At 46.4% G+C, this 13071-nt stretch overlaps 1 protein-coding gene across 4 annotated transcripts in view; it reads left to right on the forward strand.

The window, feature by feature from the left end:
• Window positions 1-13071, forward strand: part of CYP4F22 (cytochrome P450 family 4 subfamily F member 22) — a 54945-nt gene that overhangs the window by 41195 nt on the left and 679 nt on the right. For all 4 annotated transcript variants that reach the window (XM_083593495.1, XM_083593494.1, XM_083593497.1 and 1 more), the window contains exons 5-12: window positions 51-178; window positions 1376-1497; window positions 2388-2655; window positions 3698-3764; window positions 5014-5143; window positions 7133-7266; window positions 9595-9659; window positions 10341-10423. In XM_083593495.1, the coding sequence (XP_083449621.1) occupies window positions 51-178; window positions 1376-1497; window positions 2388-2655; window positions 3698-3764; window positions 5014-5143; window positions 7133-7266; window positions 9595-9659; window positions 10341-10423 (997 nt within the window). The remainder of the gene's footprint in view (window positions 1-50; window positions 179-1375; window positions 1498-2387; window positions 2656-3697; window positions 3765-5013; window positions 5144-7132; window positions 7267-9594; window positions 9660-10340; window positions 10424-13071) is intronic.

Below are 13071 nucleotides of genomic sequence, written 5' to 3' on the forward strand. Positions count from 1 at the left end.
CCGCTGCCAGGATAATGCATCTCAATGAGCCTCTTGTTTCCTTGTGCCAGGCGATGGACTACTTCTGAGCGGTGGAAAGAAGTGGGGACGACATCGGCGGATGCTCACCCCGGCTTTTCATTTTGACATCCTGAAGCCTTACATGAAATTCTTCAACCAGAGCACAGACATCATGCACGTGAGCTCCTTCAAAATACTCATGCTAATGCGCTTCCGCTCCATGTGCTTCTCCTCATGCTCTTACACATCGCTCTGCCTCAGTGCCATCTGTGCAATGCAACCAATTTTGGGTTGTTTTCTACCCTGGAGCTTATATGAACTGGGGTTTGTCTGCATGACCTTGTGTGTGAGAGTCAATGCACACTTGCTTTCTGTTTGGAAGAGATGGCCTGCATTCATTCTGCATTCATTCTGTTGTTTCCACTTGTCATGTACTCTGATCAAAGAGTTGTGCCTTGTGCCTGGGAAACTTGTGTGTCAGCATTCAGGGCATTCCTCTCCTCCATAATTGCTGTAGAGATTGTGATTTTTAAGTGGGGGCGGGGGGAATACCCGCAAAGAAACACTTAGTCAGAGAGAAACTTCATCCTACCTCCTTGTTTTATTCAAATACCCAGTGTTGTTGTTGTTGTTTTTTAAAAAATAATTTTGAGTTTTCCGACATTGGGAAACTCACTTCTCCATCCAAGCTTTTCAGTAAGTTTATGTTATACAAATGGGGGGTTTGAACACTTGCAATGTCCCAGCTACTCCCACTGCTTGTACCTATCTTAGTATTGAAGGTTTGTATGCTTTTTCAGTTGCCTCCCCACTCAGTATTTTCTTGCTGACAGTGTGCTGCAATAGTATAATATAGTACTGCTTCTCAAGCAGTTTTGAAGGGCTTTGCACGGATTTGCCTGTAAAGTAACTGCACTTTTTGAATCCTACTTTGCTCCTCTACTTTAGAATGCCACACCTGCAGTTAGCACTGAATAAACTCATGTTTCATTTTTAATGTTGATAAATGTGTATGCATGGGCTGTGCGTGCTTGAATATAATGTAAGCATGACATGGAAGCATGCCTCAAAGGGGCCACGCAATAGGGATGCTACACAGTCAGCTGCTGAAAGAAAGTTCTGTTTTCAGCTCTTTCCCGCATAGATATTGAACATTAGCATCTCTGTCTGTCTGTCTGTCTGTCTTTCTCTCTCAGCTTCACTCATCTGCCATCATTGCACCCACTGTGTAACGTGGTTCCGTCCCGAGCCTGGGCCTTCCCCGGCTGCCCTTCTGCCCGTGCTGTGTCACCTCACTGGTCAGTCCTTCACCATACTTTTCATTTGCTGCCTTCCGAAATGTTGATTCTTGTTCTCCCCTTCCATTTTTGGGCAGGCCAAGTGGCGCAGGTTGACCTCGGCAGGCCCGGCCTCCATTGACATGTTTGAGCAGATCAGCCTCATGACTTTGGACAGCTTGCAGAAATGTGTCTTCAGCTACGACAGCAGCTGCCAAGAGTGAGTTGGCTGGCAGAAGGAACGCTGGGGGAACTCGTGGCTTTCCAGATCCTCTGTCGCCCAGCCTCTAGGTTGTTCCACAAGGCCCTTTACCCATTGATTCTGGAGCAAGCTAGCTTCAGTGCTGTAGCCCCAGCATCATAAGGATCTGGAAAGCCAATAGAAGTGGGGAGGAGAGGGTAAACCAGGACTCAGAAGACGGAGGAACTGCCTGCTTTTTCTCAAAATAGATGCTCTTTCTCCCCCACAGAAAAAGATACGAGGTTATGTTACGTGACAGAATAGCAAATGGCGTGTATGAGTCGCTCTCATAGCAATCCAGTAGGCAGGGGGCTTCCTCGGGATGTAAACAAGTGTTCCTTGGAAATCCCTACAAGGTGTGTCTGCAGGGATCCGCAATAGTTCAGCAGCTTTGACAATGCCTTAAATGTTTTGCACAGGAAGAAACAAAAGTATTTGACTCAGAAGGGTGGCTGTGTTGGTTTGCAGCAGGTTCACGAAGCAGAGGGCTGCCTTGGGACGCTATTGAACTCAGTGGGATTTACCAATGAGTAAACACCAAGCATTGTGCTACACCTGTGTTATTGGGGCATCACAAGTATCCATTGACAGTACTTCACTAGATGTTTCTCCGTGGGCATTCTAACAGCAAAAGCCCAGGCTTTTTGCAGTTTCAGTGCTAATGAGAAACAGGTACTGTTACCTGTTAAATGTTCAATCTTTTGGGGAGTTTTTCAGCTGTTTGGGCCTGTGCTGCTTGCTCATACTGGGGCCATGTCAAGGCCTGAACAATGTTCTCCAAAGAACCTGTTCTCAGACTCCAAGGATATCTTTTGCCGAGACTTCCTCCCATGTCTTCTCCTGACAAGTAGACTTGTTATATGTTCCAGGAAATCAAGTGACTACATTGCTGCCATCTTGGAACTCAGCAATCTTGTCGTGCTGCGGCAGCATGCCCTGATCCACCATTTTGACTGGCTCTACTATCTATCGACGAACGGCCGCCGCTTCCGCCGTGCGTGTGACACTGTGCACCGCTTCACAGCCAATGTGATTCAGCAGCGACGAATGGCACATAGCCGCTTGGGGGATGATGCCTGGCTCAAATCCAAGCAAGGCAAAACCGTGGACTTCATTGATGTTCTTTTGCTGGCAAAGGTACTTGGCAGAAAGAGGGCAAGGAAAGGGACAGTGTGGCTCCTTGTCTATGGAAGAGGGGAGTTTTATGGGAACTGATGCCCTGCCTAAAGAGGAAGGTCGGCGTCAACTTGGGAAAGCTTAACCCTGTGGCTTATAGAAGAGGTGGACCAGACTCTTTGGGGACAAGGAAAGGGAAGAGCCATAGCTCAGTGGTTAACCATCTGTGTTACATGGAGAAGGTCCCTTATCTGAAACCCCAGAGATTCATTTCCATATATATATATATTATTTTTTAACGTATCATTTTCAACAATAATAAAACATACTTTTATATCTCATACAATTTTTTCCCCAACTTTCATCAATCACATCTGAAAATTTTCAAATCTTTCCCACTTAATTTACATTTCTTACTTTCACTATTACAGTGGTACCTCGGGTTAAGTACTTAATTCGTTCTGGAGGTCCATTCTTAACCTGAAACTGTTCTTAATCTGAAGCACCACTTTAGCTAATGGGGCCTCCTGCTGCCGCTGCGCCGCCGGAGCACGATTTCTGTTCTCATCCTGAAGCAAAGTTCTTAACCTGAAGCACTATTTCTGGGTTAGCAGAGTCTGTAACCTGAAGCGTATGTAAACTGAAGCATATGTAACCTGAGGTACCACTGTACTTTTAATTATCATAACTAATGTCTCTCTTCTTTATCTTCTTTGCAATATTTCATATATTCCTCCTTACAAAACTTCTTGTAGTCCTACTAGCGTAATTTGTTGATTACAGTTGCTCTTCAAATAGTTCGCATAATTGTTCCAATCTTCTGTGAATCTCTGGTCCCGCAGGTTTCGAATCCTTCCTGTCATCTTATGTAGTTCTATGTAGTCCATTACAGAGATTCATTTGATGGGAATTGTAGTCTCAAAACATCTGGAGGGCCGAGTTTGAGGAAGCCTGAGCTACACTAACCAGGGGTCTAACCTTGGTGCCCTCCCCTGGCAGAGATGCTTGTGAGACTATCAACTGGTCTTTGTGTCGTTGCAAACACCTGCCTTTGTGCTTGCAGGATGAAGAGGGTCGCCACTTGTCTGATGCTGACATCGCAGCTGAAGCTGACACCTTCATGTTTGAAGGTGAGGTGCCTGGATTGGGTCTGGTCAGTCACCGTTTGCAGTATCTCTCTGGGGTGACAGAAACAGGGCACAGTTCCTCCCCCAAGTCACAGAAAGACAAGAAGGATTTTCAGGTCATGTTCAGCAACTGAGTGTTAAGGAGGGGTTGAATTATGGGTTCTGACCCCCCATGAGGTGAAATACTTCCCAGGCAGGATCATTGTGTGCTGTCCGTGGTTCTGACCTGCTGTTGCCCCAGTTCTGCTGCATACAAACTGCAGCCTTTATCCACAGCCATTGGGGTCAGGTCAGTCATTGTGTACTGGTTTCCTGAGACACAATACTTTCGTTTCAGTAAAAACCAGACTCTGGGGTTATATGTGCAACTGGGGGTGAGGTGGAGAGAGAGAGAGAGAGAGAGAGAGAGAGAGAGAGAGAGAGAGAGAGAGAGAGAGAGGCTCTCTGGGATTAGATGCTTTTGTCAACTGGATGATCCTTTGAAGGTGACCCGAAAACTACAATTAATCCAGAATGCAGCAGCTAGACTGGTGACCGGCTGTGGCCGCCAAGACCATACAACACCAGTCCTGAAAGACCCACATTGGCTCCTAGTACGTTTCCGGGCATAATTCAAAGTGTTGGTGCTGACCTTTAAAGCCCTAAACAGCCTTGGCCCAGTATACCTGAAGGAGCGTCTCCACCCCCATCATTCACTGAGGTCCAGCTCCGAGGGCCTTCTGGCGGTTCCCTCACTGTGAGAAGTGAGGTTATGGGGAACCAGGCAGAGGACCTTCTCGGTAGTGGCGCCCACCCTGTGGAACACCCTCCCATCAGATGTCAAGGAAATAAACAACTATCTGACTATTAGAAGACATCTGAAGGCAGCCCTGTTTAGGGAAGTTTTTAATGTTTGAAGTTTTATTCTGTTTTTAGTGTTCTGTTGGGAGCTGCCAAGAGTGGCTGGGGAAACCCAGCCAGATGGGCAGGGTAGAATTTTTTTTTAAAAAATTATTATTATTATTATTATTATTTCCTTGTGCTCAGGGTAGTAGGTCTCCACCTTTACTTTGGGGTTGCAGCTCAGTCCTCTCCAATTGGGATCTTCCAACTTTTGGTACTATTGACAGCCAATTGCAGGTCCAGAGAAATCTTCCCTGGTTGGACCTTCTGTTGTCAGCCAGTGCTGTGGTTGCACTGAAGCTCCAGGTGATCAGGCAGGGGACCCTGCATGCCTCTTCTGTGAGTTCACACTCACTCTCCCTCCCCACAGGCCACGACACGACAGCAAGCGGCTTGTCCTGGGTGCTGTACAACCTAGCTCGACATCCCAGCTACCAAGACCAGTGCCGGGAAGAGATTCAGAATCTGCTGCGAGGCCGGGAGACAGAGGAGATTGAATGGTGATGGGACATGAAGTGGGCAATCAAGAGGGTGGCAGGTGGAACTGAGCCCAGGTGTGGGTTGCTCATCTACAATGCAGTTTAATGTTTTTGTGCATGTATGTCCATCTGCATGCGCACAGCTTAGAAAATAAGGTAATCCACAGAGTGCTAGGCTCTCATTTCATCCAGTCTTGCCAATGAGAATGAAAATGGCTGAGCGCTGACAAAGCGTAGCTTCACTGACACACCTCTGCAGATCTCCTGTGCTTATTTTTCTTAAAAGGCATCTTTCAGCATATTACGTTTATGAATCTGGTGTGCCAAGTGGTACTCCTCAAATCTGATCTTTCACGTCTCCTTTCTAAATACACTTCTGGATCCCTCAGCTCAGCACTGGTCATCTGGTGAGCGGGAAAAGGTTCTGTGTTCACAATTGTGCAGATACTATCTGCTGTTTAATATCTGGGTCTGTTATTCTCCCACCCAACATGAGAAGAGGAGTATACAGTTGTACCTTGGCAGTTGAACACCTTGGCTCCCGAACAAATTGGCTCCCAAATCATCAAAATCTGGAAGTGAGTATTCCAGTTTTCGAACAGTTTTTGGAAGCAAAACGTCTGGCATGGCTTCCGTGGCTTCTGATTGGCTGCAGGACATTCCTGCAGCCAATCAGAAGCTGCACTTTGTTTTATGAATGGTTCCAGGAGTCGAATGGACTCCCGGAACGCATTCTGTTCAAAAACCAAGGTACCACTGTACTTGGGTATCTCTGGCCTGCCTAAAACCACACAGAGGGAAACGATATTGGAACTATAAGCAGAGCTCTTCCCAGATTTGATTAGGTGGAACAGCCACCCTCACAAATCCAACGTGGATCCTCTGCCATGGGGGCATCCATCCCAAGTATGCCTATGCTTCTGATGGAAGGAAGGTTCCTTTTGCCTCAAGACTCTTATTTTCCCCTGACATTTTGAGCATCCCAAGGCAGCCCACCCCCACACTTTGAGGACCACTGCTGTAGAGCCAGCATTTTGACAGACAAGCACAAAGCCTTGCGTACAAATCTCAAAGAACAGTTATGTTTCTATTATGCAGTATAGGGAAAGTCTGCAGGCGCCATTATTTGTGCTTCCGCAGCGAAAAAGCTCAAAGGGTGTGTCTACTTGGCACTGCTCCTGTTCTCATTCCCTATTTAAAAGTGAGGGAAAGGGGAACACGACGAGGGGCACCCATTTCAACAAGAATGATACCATGCAGTCAACGCAGCCTTAAGGTAGGCTATCTTGTAGCAGTTTCCCACATGTTCCTGTGGCGATCACACAGAGCCCCCGAACGTTTGACGGTCTATTGACCCTGTGCCACCCCTGTGATTGCTTTCTTCACTGCCACCACCCCGTTTCTCACGGGGACACACAGAGTCGAGACAGTTGTTAACATTAACAAATAATCAAGTTTATTTTTAAATGCAGGAACAAGCGTGTGGTTTCAGTTTATTTTTCTCTTGTCAGTTTCTTAATCTTAGTTCCTAACAACTCCAAATTGATTATTCCAATTATCTATCTGACTCAACCTAACAATTCCTCTCACTCTTTCTCACAATACAACTCTACCAACCCACTGCCTATTCCTCCCTCTTCCTTCTTCCGCTCCCAAACCTCAACTCTCAACTCCCAAACCTCAACTGTCAACAACCCAAACCTCCACTGACTTTCAAAACCTCCCACTCTAACTTTTACTCCCCCCTTGCATTCTCACTGGCCAATCACATCACACTCATTTTAACCCTTTCCTTATGACCCACCTAGGAGGCAAACGCCACAGTTCCCTACCAAGGTCCCCAGAATGCAATATCCACGCTACATCCCTAAGGCAGGAAGAGAAAGAGTAGAGGGATTGCCACCTGTAGCCCTGCACACAGATGCTATAATGCGTCGACTCTATGGTTCCGTGATGCCATGATGCCAGTTGGCCGTCATAAACAGTAACGGTGATGTTTCCTCTTTTCAGGGAAGACCTGTCCCAGATGCCTTTCACCACCATGTGCATTAAAGAGAGCTTGCGCCTCCACCCGCCAGTCACGGCCGTTTCCCGCCGCTGCACCGAGGATGTGAAACTGCCTGATGGAAAGATCATCCCCAAAGGTACCTGGCCTCAGCCCATCCCATGCCAGTTGGCATCATGCCCTGTGCCAGCACCTGGCAGGTGGACTCCTCCCCTCCTCCACTGCTACATCCTGCAGCAGCAGCAGTCTGGGGTTAAAGGTGCTGCTGTGCTGTTGTATTTTTACTGCCCTGTCAGAACGAGACATGCCGTGAGCCCTAGGTAAAGGTAAAAGGACCCCTGACCACTAGGTCTAGTCGTGGCCGACTCTCGGGTTGTGGCGCTCATCTCGCTTTATTGGCCGAGGGAGCCGGCGTACAGCTTCCAGGTCATGTGGCTAGCATGACTAAGCTGCTTCTGGCGGACTAGAGCAGCGCACGGAAATGCCGTTTACCTTCCCGCCGGAGCGGTACCTATTTATCTACTTGCACTTTGACGTGCTTTCAAACTGCTAGGTGGGCAGGAGGCCGTGAGCCCTAAAGGTATTCAAACTGGCGGTAGGGAATTATGTCCATATTTCAGAATGTCCCGCGGGAACTGGGTTGCTTGTTTGGCTTGCTCACTCTTATACCGTGAAGTCTTTACGTATACATTTACAGTAGTACCTCTGGTTGCAAACGGGATCCATTCCGGAGGCCCGTTCGCAACCTGAAAAGAACACAACCCGCGTCTGTGCATCTGCGCACACGCGGGTCGCGATTCGCCGCTTCTGTACATGCGCGTTATGTCATTTTGCGCGTCTGCACATGTGGCAAAACCTGGAAGTAACCCTTTCCGGTACTTCCAGGTTGTCGCGGGACAGAACCTGAAAAAACGTATCATGAAGCAAACGTAACATGTGGTATGACTGTACTTGATGTAGAAAAATTCAAATGCTTTGAGGGTACATGTTTTCAGTCCAGGTTAATCTATAATTACAAGTCGTAAGATTCATCAGATGCCGTATTTGATGAAAAATCGTATCAGAAAATGGGGGAGGGGATGGATACCCCCCCATCATTCGTTCACTGCCATGGTTGTGAGTCTAAAAGTGTTGAGGAAGGACATTAATAAGAAATCCAGCCTCATTAATTGGTTTCAGTTGTTTTCCTGCCCTCTGCTCTGCTTCTTTGGCTTCCACATTCAGGAGATCAGGCAACACATGGTGGGATCAAGTTGTGCATTTTCAAGTGTACATTAACAAAAAGATACGAGGGAGAGATGGCTCAGAGAGGCTGTCATGTCTCCCTGGTGATATATAGTCTGGACCTAAGTGATGGTGACTTATAAAAACATTTTTGTTTTGACTTTTTACCTTGCTTTTCCACCAAAAGGACGATCAAGGACACTTAACAGCAGCATTCATGTTGGTATGTTCCACGGGTGATTACCCGTGACAAGTAAATGGTATATTAATCCTTGGAACATACCACTGAATATACCATAGTACTGAGAAGCTTGCAGTGTTTGTATGTCCTTAGGGCTCTTTTTGTAACTGCAGCAAGCTAGGCCTCTGGATCCACTGCTGACCTTCGTCTTGTGGGTGGGATGCCTCGGACGTGGCTGCTACCATTGCTCACCCCTAACATCTGCTCCAGATGGTTGGCTGACCCTCTGGAAAAGATGTTAAGGGTGTGCAGAGACAGGAGAGGAAAGCGAAGCCCCACTGCATGAACAGAACACGGCATAATTCAGCCTGGACACTGAGGTCCAGCTCCGAGGGCCTTCTGGCAGTTCCCTCCCTGCGAGAAGTGAGGTTACAGGCAGAGGGCCTTCTGGGTAGTGGCACCCGCCCTGTGGAACACCCTACCTTCAGATGTCAAGGAAATAAGCAGCTATCTAACTTTTAGAAGACAGCTGAAGGCAGCCCTGTTTAGGGAAGTTTTTAATGTTTGATGTTTTATTGTGCCTTTAATAGTCTGTTGGAACTGCCCAAATTGGCTGGGGAAACCAGTCAGGTGGGCAGGGGATAAATAATAGATGATGATGATGATGTACATGGATACCACCCCCACCCCCGCCCCAGCCAAAAGAAGATCCTGAGTTCATTGAGAGCCAGCAACACTAACAGAGATGTGGAGCAATTTTTGCTCAGAATGTGCCGTTGCAAAGAGTTAACGGCAGCTCTTAAGCTGAGTCCATAGCCTTTAGTGTTCCGCTCTCCTGAACCTCTCTCATTATTATTATTATTATTATTATTATTATTATTATTATTATTATTATTATTTATTGAGTTTATATACCGCCCTATACCCGGAGGTCTCAGGGCGGTTCACAGAAAAGATCACAACATATATAATCAGAATAAAAACAACAACCCAACACATTGTGCGTGACATTCTCTATTGTGTGCATATCCACACATTGATTAGAAACTCTTCCCTCCCCAGGGAACATCTGCCTGGTCAGTATCTTCGGAACCCATCACAACCCTGCTGTCTGGCCAGAGCCTGAGGTATCAGTTTCTGCTGTGTATTTTCTGTTTCTTCCCCTCTCCTTTGGGACCCTTTCCTGGGCGTGGGGGCTGCTCTACAAGGACTCAGTAGGTCGTGTTACTAATTTCTTTTACTCCCAAACATCTTACTTCTTCTTTCTTCTTCTGAAGTGTGCATGCACACAAAAGCTTATACCAAGAACAAAGTTAGTCTCTAAGGTGCTAAAGGTAAAGGTACCCCTGACCTGACCGTTCGGTCCAGTCGCAGACGACTCTGGGGTTGGGCGCTCATCTCACTCTATAGGCCGAGGGAGCCGGCGTTTGTCCGCAGACAGCTTCCAGGTCATGTGGCCAGCATGACTAAGCCGCTTCTGGTGAACCAGAGCAGTGCACAAAAACACCATTTACCTTCCCGCCAGAGTGGTACCTATTCATCTACTTGTACTTTGACGTGCTTTCTAACTGCTAGGTGGGCAGGAGCTGGGACTGAACAACGGGAGCTCACCCTGTCATGGGAATTCGAACCGCCGACCTTATGATCGGCAAGTCCTAGGCTCTGTGGTTTAGACCACAGCGCCACCCGCATCCCTCTCTAAGGTGCTAGTGGACAATTTTTATATATATTTTGACTGCATCAGACCAACATGGCTACCTACCTTCTTTCCAGTCACCCATAAGCTCAGTCTGTTTTTGTTCTTATAGGTCTATAACCCACACCGCTTTGAACCGAAGGCCTTGCAGAACCAGTCGCCGCTGGCCTTCGTGCCCTTCTCAGCGGGACCCAGGTAACAGAGAGCCTCTTGGAGCCAGGTCTTAATTTTCTTGAGTGTTGGCTACTGCAGGGTATCGTGAGATATTCTGGCCTAGATAATACTGACAGTGGCCACTTCCTCTTGGAAGAAGAAAGTCCTTCTTCATGCTGTGCACAGTCAGTCTATCGAACTCCCTCCCCCTGGAGGCCTTTAAAAGAGGATTAGACAAATTCATGGAGGAGACTGCTGCAGGCGAAATAGCTCAGTTGGTAGAGCACGAGACTCTTCATCTCTGGGTTGTGGTTTTGAGCCCCCATGTAGGATGTAAAGATTCCTGCATGCCATGACCCTCATGGTGCCTTCCAGCTCTGATTCTATGAAAAGCCCTCTCCTTCCGCAGTTATTCCCCCAGAAAGAGCTCGCGGTCAGGGACATCTGAATTTATTTTGGTCCCTGTGTGAAAGGGATAGAAGTTTCCAGTGCTAATCAGTAAAAATGTAAACAGCTTATCTATGGGCACATAACATCAAACCATGAAGGAGACTGATGTCAGTGGCTACTAGCTATGATGATAGGGCTGCCATACGTCCAGATTTCCCTGGACATTATTGGTACAGTGTTACCTCGGGTTAAGAACTTGATTCGTTCTGGAGGTCCGTTCTTAACCTGAAACTGTTCTTAACCTGAGGTACCACTTTAGCTAATGGGGCCTCCCGCTGCCGTTGCCACTGCCCGATTTCTGTTCTCATCCTGAAGCAATCCTTCTGTTCTCATTCTTAAGCTGAGGTACTATTTCTGGGTTAGCGGAGTCTGTAACCTGAAGCGTCTGTAACCTGAGGTACCACTGTATTTCAAAGGCGGAATTGACATCCGGGGGGAATTTTCAAAAGGCGGCGCTTTGTCCTGGATCTTAGGCAAGTCAATCATGATTTTTCGGGGGGCATTTTTGGTAAACCAAGTTTTGTCAACAACTTTGGAGTGTCCTGGTTTTTATTTTTTGAAATATGGCAACCCTACATGATCACTATGCTCTGCCTCCACAGTTGTGAGAACAGGATGGGCCTTTGGCCTGATCCAGCGGGCTCTTCTTACATTCTCACTGTATAATCTTTTAGTAACATTTTCAAATATTTTCACAATCATATTCGTATCAAAGAATTACATTGTTTCATAAATTGACTACAGTGGTACCTCTGGTTATGAAGGCTTCAGGTTAAGAACGCTTCAGGTTACGAGCTCCGCTAACCCAGAAGTTAGCGGTTGCGAACTTTGCTCCAGGATGTGAACGGAAATCATGCACCTCTGGCGCGCGCACAGCAGGAGGCCCCATTAGCAAAAGCACACCTCATGTTAAGAACGGTTTCAGCTTAAGAACGGACCTCCGGAACGAATTAAGTTCATAACCAGAGGTACCACTGTATAATTTGTTTGTTTTTAATACTCCACAAAAGGCCTCCATTCTTCTATGAAAGGTTCGTCATTTCGATTTCTTAATCTCACCATCAGCTTTGCCATTTCTGCATAGTCCATTACTTTCAAAAGCTATTCTTCCTTCATTGTAACCTGCTCTCCTTTCCATTTCTGTGCATATGATATTCTAGCTGCCATTGTCACGTACATAAATGGTTTAGTCATCGTATTTGGAACCTCCGTCCCTGTTATGCCTATAAAGAAAGCTTCTCATCTTTTGGGAATAGCCCATTTAAATTTCATTTCCTTATATATCATTTCCCAAAAGCCTTTAGCTTTTTCCCATGTCCACCATATATGGAAGAATGACCTATTGTAAGAAAATCTGCTCCCTTTGCTTTATGAGGTATTCCAGAGCCCGTATGGAGTCCTTAAATGGGTTCCCTATCGGTAGGAGAAAATAACAGAGGCCAACCAGAGTATATTGAGAAGCAAAGCAGCTAGTAAGCCTGATCCCCACTCACCACATGCAGGAGGGAGAACCCAGAGCAATAGTGTGCAAGCCCTTATATAAACTTTTGAAATTGCCCACCCTGTAGCCCAAGACCACCCCCAAAACATTATACATACATCACAGAAGGAGGCGGTCTACAGCAGAAATCCTGCCTGCCAGGATACCTGATAATTGCCACTGATTGCATTACCTGGGCAGCCTGGCCATTCTTTTGTATGGCTATTCTTTTGAATAGGCTCACCCTATTCATACACAAATACGCCCTTAAGACAGGATTTGCAAGCAAAAAGACAATGGGAAGTTTCCCCATTTGCCTGCCTTACTTCAGAGGAATATAGGAGGTCATTGGGAGAGTCAAAATGGCTTCAGGATTGCTCTCCCATACTATTTCAGACACATGGTTCATATACCACACATATATGTGTGATTGGCTACTGCAGGGTATTCTATATTTGAGGCCTTAAAATTCTTATAACAGACTCATCTATCTGCTTACATTTCCAACATATGCTTGACACATTTTTATACATTTTGGCTGGTTTATATGCTGTTAAATACCACCTGTACATCATTTGAAGATAATTTACTCTTAATTTACAAGCAGTGAATTTCATATCCTTTTCCCATAACTTCTCCCAAGAAGCCATATCAATACAATGACTTACGTCTTTGGCCCACGGAATCATTGTTGACTGCTCTCCTTACATGCTCACATTGATCATCTACAGTGGTACCTCGGGTTAAGAACTTAATTCGT

Source organism: Podarcis filfolensis (genome assembly GCF_964270895.1).
Source record: "Podarcis filfolensis genome assembly, chromosome: 17".
In the NCBI taxonomy this organism is placed as follows: Eukaryota; Metazoa; Chordata; class Lepidosauria; order Squamata; family Lacertidae; genus Podarcis; species Podarcis filfolensis.